Source organism: Eleutherodactylus coqui, chromosome 2 (genome assembly GCF_035609145.1).
Source record: "Eleutherodactylus coqui strain aEleCoq1 chromosome 2, aEleCoq1.hap1, whole genome shotgun sequence".
In the NCBI taxonomy this organism is placed as follows: Eukaryota; Metazoa; Chordata; class Amphibia; order Anura; family Eleutherodactylidae; genus Eleutherodactylus; species Eleutherodactylus coqui.
Genome location: NC_089838.1, coordinates 240,607,670 through 240,628,625, shown reverse-complemented (window position 1 = coordinate 240,628,625; position 20,956 = coordinate 240,607,670). Strand labels below are relative to the sequence as shown.

Below are 20,956 nucleotides of genomic sequence, written 5' to 3'. Positions count from 1 at the left end.
AATTAGAACATTGCTTTATATAAAATAATGTATCCTAATCCAAATACTAACGACCACCTGTCTGTCCGTGAGTGAGTTAAATGCGTTGCCCCTGATCACATGACAGTGACGTCATCACAGGTCTTTCATCCCAAGTGCTGTGCTTCTTGTGATTCCTGTTGTATGGGATGAAGAATTTATGTTGCAGAGTTGTGTGTATGTGACGTGCATGTAGCAGAGCTGTGTGGTGCATTGCGCCACCAGAAACATTGGTACTATAATTTCCTAATAATTACTAATCTCATTATAAAGGTCCATTTAGGCGGGAGGAATGTCAGACAAACAATTCCCAACATTCGTCCCTGTGTGTCCTCGCTTCTGTGCTGTTGCACGGGAGCTAGTAGCGCTGGCTTGCTCACAGAGCGGCCAGCAGGAGGGCGGGGAGGCTCAGGAGATTTCTCTCCTTGCACTCCCCTGCTCCTCTCCATTGACTTAACATAGTGGCCGTTCAGTACTGAACGGCTGCTATTTACACTGAGCGTTCAGCAATGCACCATAAATGATGAGCTGAGCGCTGATCGTTTAATCTAAATAGTGGCCGTTCAGTAGTGAACGGCCGCTACATTAAGTCAATGGAGAGGGCCAGGGGAGCGTGTGGAGAGAAGTCTCCTCCAGCAGCCCCGCTGTGAGCCAACGATACTGGCTCCCTTGCAGCAGCACCAGAGCAAGTGTGTGCGGGGACGAGTGTCATGTATCATTTGCCCGACATTCGTCCCCTCTAAATGGGGCTTAAAGGGGTTGTCTCGAGGCAAGGGTGTAATTTTTTTATTGCCCAGTCCCCCTTCTTAAGCATACATTACTATGCACACGTGTAAATGGGTTTTAAAGCCGGTTTCTACTCACAGTTCTTGTGTTTCAGCAACTTATAAAACGTTTCCCAAAGATGGCCGCCTGTTCGTTTCTCAAGGTGCACCGCGGGTTTCTCCCATGGTGCACCGCGCTTGCTGTAGCCCGAAGTGCGCGCTCCCGAGACGCTACCAGCTGTGTCTCCCTGACAACCAGACGCCCCGCGGCCGCCGACCAGACCCCACAGCCACCGACCGGGCCTCGGGATTGAACGCGGCCGACCACGGTACACGCTCTTGGGCCACAGTCACCCACTGCCAGGCAGCAGGTAACCGGTGCTGGGCCCCGGCTCCCCCGTGCTGGGCCCCGGCTCCCCCGTGCTGGGCCCCGGCTCCCCCGTGCTGGGCCCCGGCTCCCCCGTGCTGGGCCCCGGCTCCCCCGTGCTGGGCCCCGGGCCACAGCGGCAGTCCCCGGGCCACAGCGGCAGGCCCCGGGCCACAGCGGCAGGCCCCGGGCCACAGCGGCAGGCCCCTCGCGACAGATGTAGGCCCCGGGCCACAGCGGTAGGCCCCGGGGCCCAGGCCAGTTAGTCACTCGTCACCCCCGACCCATCACTTACCTGGGCGGCTGGGTGGCTTCTCGGCACTGCTGGGCGGCTCAAGTTTCTGCACCTTCCTCTAAGAGAGGATGGTAGCAGAATGGCCGCTCCAGCGCGCTCCCGAGAAGTTACAGCTCGTCTGCGCATGCGCAGAAGAGCTGTAGCGGCGAGCACGCTGAAGCGGCTCGTGCTCAGAGCAGAAGAACGGACTGCGCAAGCGCGTCTAAAAAAGCAAGCCGCCAGCGAAATTAGACGGAACCATGGAGACGTGGACGCTAGCAACGGAGCAGGTAAGTGGAATAACTTCTGTATGGCTCATATTTAATGCACGATGTATATTACAAAGTGCATTAATATGGCCATACAGAAGTGTATAACCCCACTTGCTTTCGCGAGACAACCCCTTTAAGTGCTATTGTCCAAGGGCAGTCTCCAAAATAAATCCAGATATATATCTTCCTATCCAGTGTCGTCGGTGTTGCATTTTACAGACTTGCTTTTAATAACCCTTTTCTTTTTGGCTTTGCAGGTTCAGTTTCAAAAGCTGCAGCAGTTGCGACTTGCACAATCTCGGGCTCAGTACTATGGTGGCTCTTTGCCAAATGTAAACCAGATTAGCAGCAGTCCATCTGATTTCCAGGTAAGATATTGTCTCTGTATCAAGGATTCACTGGTATTTACAGCGTGTGTGTTTGTCTATGCCTTGCATGCTAGTAAAGAACGGACAGTCTCACGTTTTAAGAACATGTATCCATAAAGTTTCAAAGGAATGTTTGGCATTTAGTACAGTTGCACTGAATTGCTTGGTACATGTGTACATGACAATCTGACTATGGTAGGTGTCACTGGTTTCAGTATCTTGGACATGCTTATATGATAATGTAAGTATAACTTGTGTCATTGGTATCTTGTCAAACTATAATCCAGGTATCAATCTTGGAGTCCAATACAATATATTGATTTGGTGTATATGTAGACTTTTTGATGATAATTGATCTGATGTTGATCCTTTTTTTGACCTACATTGACTTTCTTTTTTCCTTCTGTTTCTATTGGTTGGTACATCATTAATTTTTTTCCCTCTTCCATTTATAATAGGTTTTTTTTTAGGGAACAATAGGGTTCCTGACAGGTTGCCCCTTTTGGGGCGGGTGCTCTGTGATTCACAGGGTCCTTTAGGGATTGACAGGGCTCCTTGCTTTTAAATTGATACAAAGTTACATTTTAATGACCAATTAAACAGGTTTTTATCTGTAACTTATTTATCTGTCTGAGTTGTGGTGACTGAAGTGTTTTCTTAGGGACTTGCATACCTAGATTTTTCTGTGAAGTTCAGTTCCAAAAACTGCAGTAGTTGCTACTTGCACAATCTCCAGCTCAGTACTTTGGTGGCTTATTGCCAAATGTAAACCAGATTAGCAGTAGTCCATTTGATTTCCAGGTAAGATATTGTCACTGAATCAAGGATTTTCTAGTATTTACAGTGTGTGTTTGGTATGTCTATGCCTTGCATGCAAGTAAAGAAGGGAGAGTCGCACACTTCAAGTATCCATAAAGTTTTTAAAGGAAAGTTTATAGATGCCATTTGTAGTTCATTCAGGGGTTGTTGCCCAACTTTTTTGGCCTCCTGAAAGGCCAAAACGCCTACTTATTCCCTGCTCTAGTCTTGCTTCACATGTAAGCACATTGACAGTATAAGGGGCTAGCCCACCAAAATCCCTTATCCACTATCCACAGTATAGACGATAGGTGACTTTTTGTTGGGCATTCGACCATTGGGAACCAAGGATCCTGAGAATATCACGGAGGGTGCCTCCACACAGGCGTTTGCGTTTTTGGGTGGGCGAAAAACACTGTGATAAGGCAAATGTGTGCCCGCTTTGTAAAGTGCGTTGTCATGCCTTTTTTCACCCAAATCAAACAAACCATGGCTGCATATGGAAACCTCGGCTGCTAGAAAAAAAAGCAAAAAACTCCAAAAGATAGAACATGCCACGATTGTTTTGGTATCGCAACAGAGAACTAATCGCAGATGTAAATGAAACCATTGAAAGACATTGGTTTCATAAATCTGCTTTTTTACTTACTTTCACATAGAGCAAAAAATGCGGCGTTTTAGCGTCCGTGTGAAGGCACCCTGATAGCGATGCGCTTGACTATCTCTGTTATCCCCATAGAAGTGACTGGAGTGGTTATCATACATGCACACTGTTGCTCCATTCTCTGAGAACTCGGAGTGCACGGTTCTCGTAATCCTTGGGGGTCTCCCAGCGATCAATCATTTTACAACTCTTCCTATCCTGATTTTGGTGAGCGAACCCCTTTAAGGAGGTAACTGTGTGACAGACTTTTTGGGAGCTGAAATTCTGGCCAAATATATTGTCATGGCTTTCCCAGGCACAGATATAATTAATTAACAGCTGTATCTAACAACTTGACAGCAGATGGCATCAAAAACACACATACTATATACATAAATGGTGAATTTTTTATTTTAGAGGAAAATGCTCCTCGAAGGGTTGTGTCACGATGACACGATGAGCTGCTTGTGAGACTTTGGGCTCCTTCACACTACTGTATGCGTAAAACACTGTGGGAACCTGCTGCGTTTTATCAGCCTGTGTTGGCCCCTCCCTGCTGCGACGCAGCGCACGTCATTGGCAAATTTTTTGAGAGAGAGAGACCAAGAAGAAGAAAAAACAAAGCTTGGGACCTGGCGTCCCACATACAAAAATGCTCGAGTCTCCCATTGAAGTCAATGGGGTTCGTTATTCGAGTAGAGCTCTCGAATTTTCGGAAAAGCTCGACTGGAATAACGCGGACCTGAGCATTTGGGTGCTCGCTCATCTCTAATCATCACCTATACACAATGCATTGCGCATGAACAGCGTTGCATACGCTGCCCATAGAAAAGAATAGGGCTCACGTTATGCGATACGCAGTGAAATGGCATGCTGCGGTCTTTCTCTTGCATATGTCTATACGCTAATGTGAATGCATCAATGAAAATCCATTTCCCTACATTGACTCCATTCACCGCCTGTCAAGCAGCCATGTATCACGTGCGTAATACACAATAAAAATGTGAACGAGCCCTTTGCTGTGATGTAATAGCCGGTCAAGCCGTTGCTGAATATGCTTCCGCCATGGTGTGCTGGGCCCGCTTTGCTGCATGAGTCTGCTACCAGCCTGAAGTGTGTAGAACTAGCGAGTTTGGGGATTTTTTTTTTTTGCCTGTTAAGGGTGAATTCATTTAACACACTGGGCGTTATAATAATCTCTGCCTCTCTCCGGAAGCACTTAATTTTTATTTTATTACTGTGTGTTTTTGGGGGTGGTTACGTTATAGGGGTTTGCAACTGTGCCATCCGGTCTACAGTTTTCGCTTAGTATTGTAGCTCAGCCACATTCACTTTAATGAAGCTGCGATACCAGCCACAAGCCATGGACTAGTGTAGCGTTGTGTACGCCCACCCTCAAGGAAAGCATCCAGGACTATCAGAATCTAAACAACTTCTTTCATTTGTTCCATTTTGTTAAGACTTTTCTGAGTTCTACAATTTCTGTAAATCTAGCCCTGCATGCACTAAAACAACAAATACATACCCCCTGCCCCCCCCCCCCCCCCCGCTTATGCAGTGCCGTATGCAGCTAATAGGAGTTCATGTTGGGCATTCTTTGATTAGAACTGACCTACATGAACCTCCACGTTGTATCTGTGGGCTGCCCTTGCTCTTTGGAGTCTGGTCTCGACTAATCTCATTTATTATATTTTTTTCACTAACTCTGTTGAGGTTTCTGGACCTCCTTGATATTTCTTTCTTTTTTCCTCCTTTCTGATGACTCTTAAGTGTAGTTTCGTGCCACAAGTTCCTTATAGACTCTCCCTCTATCTCTGGAGGTCTGTACTTAGTTTGCACAAATCTAAGGGCCTTTATTGTCTGGACGGCCTACCCTTGATGCAGAGTCACGGCAAACTTTGTTACAGAACTACCATTAAGTTGCACAACCCCGTAGTGTCTCCACAATACGCTACATGTTTGTGTTCTTTTTGGTTCAAAACCCCAGTTTTCATTGTATTAAAATCTATACTTTTAGGGTGTTCTGCGACTTTTTCATTGTACCCTCCCTTTACCCTCTGTGATTTCATTCACTTGCATTAGTGTAATGGTCACTCTGGTGCCCACTATATGAGGGCTCTGCTAGTTTGCATAGTATTTGAAATCTAGAATAGTGTAGTATATTCATAGTGACTCGGAGCCCTATTGGCCCCCCTGTGTCTCTGCTGGTGCCCTCTTTTCATCTGGCACTAAAGGAACATAATTTATAAAGTTATAGAAGCAAGCAGATTGGTTTCCCTCCTTGCCCAGAAACGCTAACTGTTTTTGCCAGGTGTGACATTATTACCCCTGCCCTTTCATTAAATGAAGAATTCTGTTTCCCAAGACCTGCACCTGCAAATAAGAGTCAGCGTGGGATAGATAGCGGGCCGAACAGCTGGGAGGGATCCCAATGAGAACATTGGAAGTTGCTGCAGGGACCCTGCTTCCCCTTATTCTCTGAAAGGCATTTATTACATTTCTGTACATGTGAGATGAGAAATGAAATGATCATTTGACATAATGCCAAAATTTGGCACCATGTTCATTGTACAGGAATAGTTATTGCAGTTCCTCACCACTTTATTAGCACAGAGTAACCCCTGAGCAATGCTTCCACCCCTGAGATACCGCTAATGCCACCCCTGGGGAACCCCTAATGCCACCCTTGCCTATAAGCTTGGTGTAGGGGCTGGTAAGGCAGTCTATATTTCTTCTTCTAGGCTATAATTTGGCTCAGATATTTTTACCACCGGGATTTCAGCCTTCTTTGCTGTTTGTCTTTCCTTTTGTGAAAGTGACAAGTCGTGTCGTTGTCTTCTGGGGAACCCCTGATGAGGGCTCAGGGAACACCAGACTTTATGAGAAGCACAGTTATTCAGATGCCACTATCTTCATTAGTCAGCACCAGGTGGATGGGACCAAGTGACTACATAAGAAGAGCTAAAATGGTGCACTAGCACTTATTGCTTGGCTTTAATAATTGTGGGCATCCATTTACCGTAGGACGGCCATTTTAATTGCTCTATGGTTTTGATTGGATGGGGCGGAGTCCCAGGGGAGTTACTAGACACGTGCAATGGGTCATGGACAAAAGAAACTCCTCCCAGTGAATGGTTGTGATGTTCTTGTTCACATGGACGAGTGTTGCGTGACTTTGTGTCCCTTGGGAGTGGAGCGCTCATTACTACGGAGGTATTTTAAGACTGAGCCGTGTCACGCAGCTGCTGGGAGCACAGATGGATCAACTTTTTTTCTGAAATAATATATTATAGATGTTAATATCTTCTCTAACCTTACTTTTGTGTTGCAACAGTAACTAGCAACAAAACCTTTTTTGTGTGTCTGTGTGTGTATAAAAATAATTTTCATAAATCTGTAGTACAAACAAGTATAATAAACTGTGTAATAGAGCCATTATGTAATGAGACAATTATATATATAATATACACACACTCATTAGCCATTTCTCCTCCTCCTGCCGCCTCCTGATCACTCACTCTGAATGCACTGATAAAATTGTACACAGAAGTCCATTACAAGAGAGCTCAGAGTACAGCTGCTGCTCATAGAAGTCTATGGAGAGGGCAGGAGTAGGAAAATGAGGAAGAGGGAGCTGCTGGAGAGGTAAACAGATGTTGCTGCAACTTCCAGTAAGTGTTTTATCTCACCTAGATTCACACCTACTCAGCTGTACTATTGTCTTACACATCAGCCCATCCCCTCATGTACTGATCTCTAATAACGATGCCTCCCCCCCCCCCCCCCCCCATGTATTGATCTCTCTACAGCTGCACTGAGGCTGCCCCGCTACACTGCTAAGTCAGATAGTATAAGCATAGCGCTGAGTCGCTGGAAATTGGCCAACCCACAGTCGTTTTGATTTCCAGCTTCTCACACGTTGTCCGATTTGTTGCATTAAAAAAAAATTGGTATCCCCCTATATGTAAGATTCCAATTTATTAAAATATCACATTTACTTTACATGGTGAACGTCATCAGGAAAATATACATAATACGGTTTTTTGATTATCTTGTCTCCAAAAAAATTGAATAAAATTGAATAAAAAGTGATCAAAGTTGTATGTACCCCAAAATGGTATAAAAAAAACTGCAGCTCACGCTGCAGAAAACAAGCCCTCTCACCAGCGCACTACTGATGGGAAAATAGAATTATGAGGGTCAGATTTTTTTTTAAATTTTTTTTATAAACTTAATACCTCTGTAATCGTTGTGACAGAATAAATATAACATGCAATTTTTACTACGCTATGAGGGCTCCTTCACACTGGAGATCGCGATAATACCTCAGTTTCGGGCCAGAGATTGGATGAGGGGGGGGGGGGGGGGTGAAGGAGAGGTCAGAACCAAGTTCGGAGTCATGGATAGCTGTGCACTGTTTGGGGAATTCTTTATGGATAATTTAAATTTTTTTTCTTTGAAATGTGTGGCTAGCTCTCCAGCGCCAAGGTCGGTGACAGGGGCTGTGGAGGGAATCGAAGGTGTCGAAGAGTTGTCTGGGGTTGTGGGTTAGAGAGGAGATGAGGTAGGCGAAGTAGACTCGTTTGGCATGGTGGAGGGCGAGATTGTAGGTTTTAAGTATAAATTTGAAATGGATGAAGTCCGCAGTCTGTTTGGATTTACGCCAAGGCCGTTCAGCACATCTGGAGCTCCGCCGGATGAAGCGTTTGGCCCTTGAGCCAGGGTTGTCGTGGTACAAAAAGCCCTTTTGTACTTATCGCCAGAAATCTAAATTATTTTTTAAAGGTACGGATGAAAATGAAATATAGAGAAAAAAACGGACTGTGATGGAAAGGGGTTAAAATATCAAATTAATTTGATTAATCACCCAGCCCTACCCTTCCAGTAATTACTTGTTGCAATCGGGTTTTTATGCTCTGTCGCATCATATGTTCTATGGGAAAAAAAAAAACGGAGTCTCCATGTAAATACTATTGATGACCTATCCTCAATAGCTGATCAGCTGTTCAAGTGCCCGCTGTCAGCGCCATAACGCAGTGTACGGAGCGAAGCAGATTGCTCCAACCGCTGTGTAGTGGCTGATGCTGGTAATTGCAGTCACAATTGATTTTTAATGGTAGCTGCATCTACAATTTCCCTGTGCCGGCCACTACACAGGGATCGGAGCAATCTGCTTCAGCTGTGTACACTGCGTTGTGGTGCTAATGGCAGATGCTGATCGGACAAGTGGCAGACCCCACCTGATCGATCATTGATGACCTGTCCGGAGGCTAGGTAATCAATAGGATTTGCCTTGAAAACCCCTCTAGCAAGGATTTCTGTGGCAAAGCAGTTTTACAAATAAAGTAAACCCCTTTTATCTATATATATAAAATTGAATGTCCTGTCTGTCTGTCTGTCTGTCTGTCTGTCTGTCTGTCTGTCTGTCTGTCTGTCTGTCTGTCTGTCTGTCTGTCTGTCTGTCTGTCTGTCTGTCTGTCTGTCTTTGTCCTTTATGCGCTACTACACCATTCATCCGATCGCCATGAAACTTTGGGAAGTTGTTGAGTACACTCCTGGGAAGATTATAGGCATAGTACATATATGCTACAATAAATGGCGCGCATGCGTGCGTCGTCGACAGTTACGCCCCCACACGTAGATCGTTCGATTTCCATCATTGCCACTAATTCTCTCACTTCCCGATGTTGTAGAAACATGAAATTTGGCAGGAGCATTGATTATGTCATAAATAGGAAAAGCTAATGGGTCCCAGCTCGATTATTCAATTCTATGCGCCAAAGAATTAGCGTCCAAATTTTACGTACGGAATCTAATTTTCTCGCTTCCCAATGTCATAGAAACTTGAAATTTGGCACGGGCATTGAATATGTCATAAATAGGAAAAGCTAATGGGTCCCAACTGGATTATTCAATTCTATGCGCAAAAGAATTAGCGTCCAAATTTTACGTACGGAATCTAATTCTCTCACTTCCTGATATATAAATGAATGTATGTCTGTCTGTCTGTCCTTTATGCATTACTACACCATTCATCCAATTGCCATGAGACTTTGGGAAGTTGCTGAGTATACTCCTGGGAAGATTATAGGCATAGTACAACTATCCTATGATAGGTGGCGCGCGTGCGAGCATCGTCGACAGTTATGCCCCCCAGACAAAGATCGTTTGATTTCCATCTCAAGCACGAAACCAAAAGGCATTATGAGCAACGGGATGCGTGTTCAACCAGAAAATGATGCATCCGCCGAACGTTTCGCAAGACAATTGCTGGATATTGAGAATGCTGAGGTAAAATGAAAGCTGTGCTGTGATTGGTTGCTTTTTCTTATACTGCTGAGGTAACATGAAAGCTGTCCTGTAATTGGTGGCTACTTCTTATACTACTGAGGTTGCATGAAAGCTGCGCTGCGATTCGTTGTTATATATTATACCACTAAGGTAACATGAAAGCTGCGCTGTGATTGGTTGCTATATATAATACCGCAGAGGTAACATGAAAGCTGCGCTGTGATTGGTTGCTATTTTTTATATTGCTGAGGCAGAATAAAAGTTGCGCTGTGATTGGTTGTTATTTCTCTTACTGCTGAGGTAACTTGAAAGCTGCGCTGTGATTGGTTGCTATATTTTATACTGCTAAGGTAACATGAAAGCTGCGCTGTGATTGGTTGTTATATATTATACCACTGAGGTAACATGAAAGCTGCGCTGTGATTGGTTATCTAGATATATAAAAACGAATAAATGTATGTCTGTCTGTCTTCGCAGCAACGCGCGACGGGTAAGCTAGTTACCTATAAAGCTTTAGAGGGTTTATATGTAAACAGTAGATATACCCTAAATATTTTGTTATGCTCACATGTAGCGGTAATGCTTCGGATGGCACCTTCGCATCACCTCACGTGCGACGCTCGCTAGAGCTGAATATAGTCAAAGTCCGCACAGATGGTGGCTTGAGGACCATTGTAGTAGTAAGGGCTCCTGCCCACGGCCGTATATTTGCTGCAGAATTTGTGGCGGGCGACGGCTCGCTGTACGGACCATCCGCAGTACTGAGTGAAAACTAAAAGAACAGCTACACGCGGACGGCCCTGCCCAGTTATTTATAGAGTGTCAACACATTCCAGAGCTTAACAAGTTGATTTATGAATGTAATTTTACAGCGGTTTACCGAAAATAAGACCCGGTCTTATATTAATTTTTGCCCCAAAAGAGGCACGGGGGTCTTATTTTCAGGGAATGCGTTGTAATGCTCTCCTAGCAGGCGCTCTCCGGGTCCCTCCTGCTGCTCTCCACAGTTCTGCAGGCTTCTCACCAGTTCTCACCACCGACAGAACATTGCTTGCTGGTAATGGGATTTGAAAACCAATCACATTGGCTGTGATTGTTTCGTTGGTCGCTGCAGGGATTGGCTAAGCCGCGGCTCTCGAGAACCAATCAGAGCAATTGCTTGCTGGAGGCGGGGTTTTCAAACCCAGTTACCAGTAAGCAAAGTTCTGTTGGTGCCAAGCACTGTGGGGAACAGCGGGAGGGACCTGGATGGCGCCTGCTAGGTAAATATTGCTTTTTTTTTTTTTTCCCTCCATGTAGTGTAGGTGGGGCTTATTTTTGGACCAGGGCTTAGATTTCAACCCCAAACATACAGCCAGTGTCATTAAGACCTATCTTCAGCGTAAAGAAGAACAAGGGGTTCTGGAGGTCAGTTCTCCAAGATGTTTGGAACAACCTCCCTGCCTTCAAAAACTGTGTGAAAGTGTACCTATAGGTGGCACTGTGGAGGTATTGTTCCATCTCCCTTTTTTGCATATTACCCAGAGGAGCATGAATGGCCTTATAAGTCTCCTCACTCACTGACCGTTTAGGTGTTCTCCCTAAGGAGAAAGAGAGTGTACCTGGAAGAATTGATGCGGTTTTAACTGCAAAGGGCCGTCACACCAAATACTGATTTGATGTAGTTTGTTTTGCTGATTCACTTTGTATTTTGTTAAAGATAAATAATAAACTGCTCTATTTTTGAAAGCATTCTTACTATGCAACATTTTTTCACACCTGCCTAAAACTTTTGCACAGTACTGTACTTTGTCAAGAATTAGGAGAAAGAAAGACAGGACTTGGATACACAGGTCTGTATAGAAGCTGCATGGACCACATCGTAGGCTTTGTTATAAAGTTTGCAAGTTGCTTATTTTTTGTTATATATGACGGTACGGTGCTGTTGTATCTTGTCCCCACCAGAAAAATGGCTGGAGACCTGGGTATGTCGTGCAGGAGTTATAGGGAACGTCACAACTCTTGATTGGCTGACTTGATGGCAGCAGACGTCAGCGGAGACTGGGGCCGCGGATACCTTGATGGCGGCTCAGAGTCTGCGGGGGACGGGGAGAAGAAAAGATAGAGGTGGAGCGGTGCTGGCAGACAAAATGAGATATTGGCAGTACCGCTGCTGTAACTCTTCACGCTGCTCTGTGAACTACCCCGCCGCTCCACGGGGCCCAATTTTGCCCTGCCTGCTCTGCAGCTATATGCGTCCTCGGCGGCTAACGATTCTCAGACGTTTTTACTTATCTCCTCCAGACTATGCTGTCCGGCGCAGTCAGTGCCCTCTCCGCCGCCGACAACAGTGGCTGTTCCCCCCCAGTGGGGAAAATTGCAATCAGCAGCTGTGGGCAGGGCGTATCAAATACCTCCCACGTCTCCACCCATTTGTCTGGTGGAGACCAGATACACCAGTACCTGTTGGTACATAGTCTTTAAAATCAGAGCTACAGACATGCAGTACTTGTCATGATATGGTAGTATATTGCACATGTGGGAGGAAAAAACCACCAAACTGGCATGTGTGATTATACCCTTTTTGGATGTGTTTGAGTTGTGTTATTAGTAAGGTTCCTCAAAGGGTAACTATTTACCTGTTGGTAAATGAGATCATTATTTACATCCAGAAGCTAGTATGATTTGTTATGATGTATCAGTATAATTAAAATACATCACTCTGTACATTATTATACATTTTAAGCCACTATATGTAAAATAAAAATCATGTTCTTGAAGATCTTGCAAAATTTGGAATATCTAAAACGTAACATTTATTAGCAAGTTGCTAGACTTTTCTTTATAGTATAATTAGGCTTTATTTACATAAAACCAGAAAAACCAATCAGTGAGCCAGTTGTTGCATTCCTCTGGCATGATCGCAGGCCCTAAGGCCATAGGGATATGCTGCTATTACAGCAAAACTATGCAGTGTGGCACTTGCTTTGGACGGCCCATGTAAGCTGTCGATGATAGCAAACATGCGGCTGCAACAGCGGTGATCAGCATTCACGCCTATTGCGTGTATTATCTATCTACACAATGGACAGGGAACGCAGTGACTTCTATAGGAGATTGTCCTTGACATGTTCTGTGACCTGTGCAGGGAGGGAAAGAGGTGAGCTTTGACCACCACATCTTGTGGATCCAGTGCTATCTATATGCACTGATGTGCCAAAAGTCATGGAACAGCTGTATGTAAAATTGATTGATTATGAAGTGGCATTACCTCAGGTGACAGCTTGAAAACGCACACACCTGTATACATTTTTTGAGGCGCTATCTTGTGAGTGAGGTTGGACACTGTCCAACATTTTCATGGTACGGTGACACGAATTATCGAATTTTGAATGAGACACGGCGGGTGCCAGATGTATGGGACATTCCATATCTGAAGTTACGCAGGCATTTATCATTCCTCAATCCACGGTGTCACTGTGTAGTGGGAATATGTCATATAAGGCATTGACGCCTATGTGGACCAGCTCAGTGGCCAACGATGGGTGTTTTAATGATTGGGAACAGATTTAAAAGCTATGGACACCGTTGCGAGCAAATATTTTTTTCACTTGCATTTTGAGCTGACTATTTGTGCAATAAGGTTTGATTACAATTTTTGCACTTTTTCATTTTCTGCAGCTTCTACATACCCCCAAGACAGGGTCTTATTTTAATTTTTGCTCCAAAAGCTTTAACTTTTTTTTTTACATGTATAGCTGTCTGGATACTAGTTAAATTGACTTTTTATTAACTGTAACTTGTGTATCCTCACAAATCCTGAAAATTCATGCTAGGGCTTATTTTCGGGGAGACATGGTATTACTGAATATAGAAACTGCAGACTGAGTCTCAATCGGAGATCCATCAGTAAGGCTGGACTGACAGCTGTTTTTTAGACCTTATGTCTTCTCTCTTGAGCATTCTTATCAACGTATTAAGAACTACAAAAAAGTTTGAACATTAAACATTAAGCAGTATTTGAAGTGCATATCAGCTATGTCTGCTAGGAAAATAACAGTTTAGCTGCACTTCATTCTATCCTCATTATCTGTCCCATAAAAGAAAAATGTTTGCGTGCCAGTGGTATCAATATAGTCCCCCCCCCCCCCCCCCCCCCATTCCAGGGCTCATATATGTGAAACGGTAAGGTCTGTTTCACACAAGCAAAATATGGATGTATTTCTGTGTGCATATCATGACTGGAAGTCCAGGCCCAACCATGGGTCTAATGACCTAGGTTGACAGTATTGTAAATTGCTATAATGCTTTCAGTTTTGAGTTATTAGCCCCAGGTTGCGGCCAGGATTTGTTGCCATAAGACGGGCAACAAAGTCGCGCAATTTTGTCGCATGCATGTGAAGCCCATGCTTTCCTATGGGTTAATTCACACATGCGGTGTTTTGTGGCATGCGACATCCCGGCACCAAAACCTCGCGTGTCCTGCGATACGCACGCGACGTGTGATGTTTTGTAGCCCATGTTTCCCTATGGAGCCTTTCTCTCTGTTGCATCGCACAGAAACGCTATTTACGTGCGATGTGATGCAACTTTCACAGTAGGAAATCCTACTGTCAAAGCTGTCACCTAAGCCCTAGCTGCAGGTTTAAAAGAAAAAGTATACATGACATTAGACGCGCTGTCAGCCAGCCGCATCTTTTCTCTGGGTCCCGGAAACTGTTCCTCATCTCCTCTGGCTGGGGATTGAAAAATCCCCACCTCCTGGAGGTGCTAGATGGGATTGGCTGATGCTTGGCTAATTACAGCCAGCACTCGAATCAATCACGGCCATTCATCGAGCGCTGGCTCTGATTGGCTAAACGTCAGCCAATCACAGCCAGCATTTCCAGGAGGCAGGGATTTTTCAATCGCCAGCCAGAAGAGATGAAAAGCAGTTCCGGGGACAGTGCTTCTAAGGTGGTGTATACTTTTTATTAAAAACTTCTGCAGCTAGGACTTATTTTTTTGGGTAGGGCTTAAATATTATGTGACCTTGTAGCACCACATCTGGCTTTGTAGCGCTACAAAATTACAGTATCACTGCGAGAAAGCACAGCGATATTGCACGAATCAGCGATGCAATATCGCTGCAATTTTCTCGTGGCGATGCCGTGTCGCCCGTGTGAACAAGGCCTAATACAGGAACAGAAATGCAGCTGTATTACACTCATGTGAAACTGGCCTTAGACTAGAAATGCACATTAGATGTATATAGACTGAACCTGACTGAGTCAGGAGGCCGCCATACACATCATATGACAGAAATGTTTTTTTGTTCTGGGAGATAAGCCGCTGCTAGAAGTATTTTGCAGTAGCTTCCATAACATTCAGAATAAATGCACACTTGGCTAAGAGTACATGTGTACGGTGGTGCAGGATGAGATACAAAAAACTAGTGTCTTATGCATAGACCCAATGCATTTCTACTCTGTTGGGTTTCATCAGGGGTATTGTATAAGGCCTCCTTCACACGGTCGACAAAGTCGCGCAATTTTGTAGCGTTGCTACGATGCTACAAATCGCATGTATGTGAAGCCCATGGTTTCCTATGGGTTCCCTCACACATGAGATGTTTTGTAGCATGCTACAAAACCACACACAAACCTCGCAGGTCCGGCCATATGCCCGCGACACGCGAGGTTTTGTAGCCCATGTTAGCCTATGGAGCCTTCCTCTCTGTTGCGTCGCATCGCACGAAAACGCGGTTTGCATGCGATGCAACTTTGACAGTAGCAGATGCTACAAAGTCGCGTGATTTTGTAGCGTCACATGTGACTTTGTAGCGCTACAAAATCGCGGTATTGAGAGAAAATCGCAGCGATATCATACGGTGCAGCGATGCGATATCGCTGCGATTTTTCTCGCAGCGATGCGGTGTTGCCCGTGTGCAGGAGGCCTAAAGAGTTCAAAACTGGTTGTGGCCTACACCAGCGGTAGACCGTGAGTTATGCTCACAAGACTGGTTGTGGCCTACACCAGTGGTAAACGGCGAGTAATTCTCAAACAAGGGGGCAAAAAATTGGAGCATAAAGATAAAAAGCTCCCAAAATAACACCTGACAGAGTTATGAATAGACCCTGCACTTTTCTCTTCTAAGTCTTGTTTTTGTATTTTCCTCCACCCACCATTTGTCCATCTCAGACATACTGACTAGTACCCTTTCTCCACAGTTTTTACTGGGGCGACAGAGGTGGAACGTCGTTGTGTTTTCATTGTTGCATGTCCTTTTTATTTATATATATATGTATATGTATATGTGTGTGTTTGTGTTCTCTATTTTTGAATGTTACCAATAGTCTTTTTTTTCCTCAATGAATATATCTATCTATTATCTATTTTGATTGCTGCCACTATCAGTGATTTATCTAAGTGCAGTAGCTTTATGAGCCATAAAGTAAAGTATTCTTCATTTAGCAGTCCCAACAAACAGACCTTTGGGGTGTGTGGAAGTGGCATACCCATTATAAGACTAAGGAGGTCTGTGACCTCCACCAAGGAAGACCGAATTGCAGGGCAACTCGACTCCATAAGGGTGACTACCCACTACAGTTTTTTTTCACTGCGAAATTCGCAGCGTTTTTTATTTCTGCAGGGGTCTATGGGACTTGTAATGTTAAAATCGTGATTCCGCAAAATCGCAGTTTCGCAGTAAATTGTGATTTTACGCGATCGCGATTTTAACATTACAAATCCCATAGACCCCTGCAGAAAAAAAACCGCTGCGAATTTCGCAGTGAAAAAAAACTGTAGTGGGTAGTCACCCTAATAGATAGATAAAAATTGGTTTTAGGTGTAGGACATAAATGACATTGTATTTAAAGGTAAAAGGAGGGAAAAAAAAGAAAAAACTCAGCGCTTCAGGGGTCCGGGGTTTGAAGTTAATGACCGATGCTTACATTAACAAGTTTATTATATCACATACAATGCGTTTTGGCGTTTGCAGACGCCTTTTTCAAGTATATAACATAAATACAAATCCTGGCCTATATATAGGGAAGCAGCGTGTACTTACGATAGTAGCTTGAGAAAATTAGTCCAGAAAATGATTTTCTGCAAATACCCTGTCATAAAGGGAGAGCAGCTGCAGAATTTGCATCTGCTTAATATTGTATGTGTATTTCGATAGGGATGCCATCCGATCCCTGTGCCTTTTCTCTTACCATAGATAATAGAGCTTTCTCAATCTACTCTGTGGTAATGGGGGAATCTAGTAAGAATTTATGGTTATCGATCAGTGTCCTCTCTACAGGCAGAGATGGTACAAACTCTAGCTGCTCATGTGATGTGCTGCTGCATCATGGGATTGATGGCACAGAAAAGTGAAAGAGAAAGCAGGGAGACCTTTAATCCTCAAGATGGTGCCTGATAAGTATCAAACAGGAGGCCGTAATGCATGAAAGTGACTGCTATATACATAGGAGACTCCAGACTGTGACAGGCAATCAAGGGATAGGTACAGGGATAGAAAAATGTGTTTACACTAGAATAGCTCCTTAAGCAGCAAGGCAGAAGAAAGACATGATGACCATGTTAGGAGAGTATTGCTTTCACATGCCCATGTTTCGTATAGCGATTTTGATGTGGATTTGCAAGTGGTGAAATCTGCAGCAATTCCACCATATTTGGTGGGTGTTGTGCCTGCATAGGCACAAGCTGCAGACTGAAGAGCCAAATGAGGCAGTGATCCAGGAGGAAGGAGTGAGGAGGCTGATATCTGCCCATATGTTATTTCAGAGGTGAGATGGGTATATCTTTTACTGGCAGTGAAGCCAAACAAGGTATCATGGATGACAGAATAAATGAAGGAAGCGAAAGTTGCCAGAGCTAGAACCCTGAGATGTAAACAATGCAGCTATGCAAACCTTGAAATCAATTTTTTTTTTTTTTTTTAAGGGCTTTTCTAATTCTAGTTTTTTTTTTGTTTTTTTTTTAAAGGTACGTTCACATGTATTGGAAATGTGTAAATGGTGTAGATTACACATCATTTCTACTCCAAAAACCACATCACAATCCGCACAGTTAGTGTTGATTTTGGTGCAAATCTGCAGCACCCCTTCTTTTGAAAGGGTAAAATCAGTTGCAAATCCACACCAAAATCCATGACAATGTTGCAGTTTTTGACTTCGAAATTATGCAGACTTTGATTTTCCGCTGCTGAAAATCCGCACCATTTACACTGTGTGACAGTACCCTAAAGGCGTTGTCCAAGTTTTTAAAATATTGATGAACTGTGTTCAGGATAGGTTTCTGCTTTCCATCACCTAATATCACTACCAATCAGCTGGAGCTGTTGTGTTAGAGCTGATACGTGCTGGAAACGCTCCGCTCCGTATATTGTGCAGCCTGCCATTGCCCATTTAATTACAAACGTTAAAAAATGAGGTGATATTACATTTTCTTTAAGTAATACGAATTTCACAACATTTTTTTTTATGTGCTAGAATGTAACTTGCTGGGATTAGAAATATGAATGAACTTCTTCACTTAGAAGATCAGTCCTGAAAGTGTGTAGGATACTCTGAGCTTATTGGTCATTATTCTTCATCCACATAGATCAGTAACCATGGATACTGATCATATCGCCCATCTAGCTTTGTAGACTTCTTAAGGAGTGGGAGCCAACACCCATGTTAACATAGAAGAGGCAACTCCGAAAGTTGTTTACTGACCTTTCGGACTGTGTAGCAAGCAATAACAATTTGTACAAATATACCTACAGAGATAATCTGTGTAGTGGCAGTTTTATATACATCTGATAATGCCAGTTATCTTCTTCTTTTCATGTTAGTATCAGATACTCCAGAGCTCAGAAGAGGGACCCATGTTTAGTTTACTTTTACAATTACCCATTGTAGAGAAAACCTTTAAAGGCAACGTGTCCTCAGAAAATGAGCTCTTATATAAATTTTTTTATGTTTTCATGTTTTGAACAGATTTTTATTTTTGTCAGCGACCGAGGCGGACAAAACTTGCGCAGAAAATGAACCCATTCATCTGAATGGGTTCAGTCACATGAGCAATTTTTCACTTGGGCTCAAAGAGTGGTCATAAATGGCTGCACATCCAACTAGAAGAAAGTGTGAAGTAGGGTACCACAAGGCTCTGTCCTGGGCCCAGTGTTCAACATTTTTTTTTAATAAATGATCTAGATGAGGGGAAACTGATCAAATTTGCCAATTATACAAAGCTATGAAGGATGGCTAACACTAGACAAGCTTGAACAGTGGGCGGCGACTAACAGAATGGTATTTAACAGGGAGAAATGCAAAGTCCTACATCTGGGCAAGAAAAGTGAAAAAAGGCAAATACTGGAAGAGATTGGGCTAAGCAGCACATGAGAGAGACTTGGGTATACTACAAAATCGCAGACTGAACATGAGTCAGCACTGTGATGCAGCAACAAAAAAGACAAACACAATTCTGGAATGTATTAGGAGAAGTATAGAGCCTCGTGAGGTAATTATGCCCCTCTATTCTTCCTTGCTCAGACCTCATCAAGAGTACTGTGTCTAGATTTGGGCACCCTATTTTTCAAAAAAGACCCAGACAAACTGGAGCAAGTTCGGAGAAGAGTTACCAAGATGGTGAGTGGTCTATAAGTAATGTCCTATGAGGAACGGTTAAAGGATCTGGGAATGTTTAACTTGCAAAAGAGAAGGCTGAGAGGAGACTTAATAGCTGTCTACAAATATATGAAGGGCTGTCACAATGCAAAGGGATCAGCCCTATTCTCATTTGTACAAGGAAAGACTAGAAGCAATGGGGTGAAACTGAAAGGGAGAAGACACAGATTAGATATTAGAAAACTTTCTGACAGTGAGGGGGTGATCAATGAGTGGAACAGGTTCCGCGGGAAGTGGTGAGTACTCCTTTAAGCCGGCTGCACACGGCTGGATTTGCATTGCGGAATCTGGAGCGGGCGTCCGCCTCCGGATTCTGTAGCACATACCGCCCTTAGTATGCTGTGGAAAAGCGTTTTTTTCCTGTACATGAGAGGAGGAAAAATCGCAGCATGCTTTATTTCAGTCTGGATTCTGTATGGACGGCTTCCATTGAAGTCAATGGAGGTTTTCCGACCCGCGGTCCTTCCGCAGTGACCTTGCAGAAAGGTAATGGGTACCTGCGTCATTGCCTAGCAGCGATACGGAAAGCGCAGGAATTTTAAAAAAAAATAAATAAAAATTAAAACCTATACTGCACACGTTCAACAGTTCGCAGTGTGGATCATGCGCAGTACAGAAAAAGAAAAATGTCAGGTACACGCAGATGTTGGCTGGGCACAGGGTCTGATTCTGCTGCGGGCTCCCACATGCAGAATCTGACCCAGTCATATGCAGCTGACCTCAATAAAAGTCTTCAAACAGAGGCTGGACAGACATCTGTCTGGGATGATTTAGTAAATCCTGCATTGAGCAGGAGGTTGGACCTGATGACCCTGGAGGTCCCTTCCAACTTTATGATTCTATGAATTTTTTTTTTTCTTTCTTATTTAGTTTTTTGTGTTCGTATTCAACGGCCCGATTTTTATATATATATTTTTAAATCCTACAGTTTTCACACTGACCCCTAAGGCTGGGGTCACACGGGGCGGATTCCCACCGGAAATGTTGCGGTTTGACCGCAGCAAAAACCGCGAGATTTCCGCCGGGAGAAGCGCCGCTGAAAAGCCTGCGGCAGCTTTGAAGTGCCCCAGACGCTCGATCTTCCGCTGCGGCCGACGCTCCCATAGAGGAGAGCGCGGCCGCAGCGGAAAGAAAAAAGAATGGACATGCTGCGGTCGGCAAAGCCGCACCGCAGCTGCGGTTTCGGCCGGATTAACCGCAGCAGATTGGCCGCCCCGTGTGGACGAGATTTCTGAGAAATCTCGTCCACATGGCTGGCTAATACCGAGATTAGCGGCCGCAGGCAGATTTGCCGAGCGGAAATTCCGCACGGAATTTCCGCGGCAAATCTGCCCTGTGTGAACCCAGCCTAAGCCTAATAATAGTCTGACAATTCTTGTTCTGTAGAGAAAAAATTTCAGCAGACTTGTTATTACAGGCAGGATTACAATAACAGGTGACAGCTATGTATAATAATAATAATAATAATCTTCATATACATTATGGATTTGCCCTAGGAATACTCTGGCAGTTAGAATTGT

At 44.1% G+C, this 20,956-nt stretch overlaps 1 protein-coding gene across 2 annotated transcripts in view; it reads left to right on the top strand.

Annotated features, from left to right (window-relative positions):
* CRTC3 (CREB regulated transcription coactivator 3) overlaps positions 1-20,956 on the top strand; it is a 122,972-nt gene that overhangs the window by 25,090 nt on the left and 76,926 nt on the right. For both annotated transcript variants that reach the window (XM_066592691.1, XM_066592690.1), the window contains exon 2: positions 1,953-2,063. In XM_066592691.1, coding sequence (XP_066448788.1) covers positions 1,953-2,063 — 111 coding nt within the window. The remainder of the gene's footprint in view (positions 1-1,952; positions 2,064-20,956) is intronic.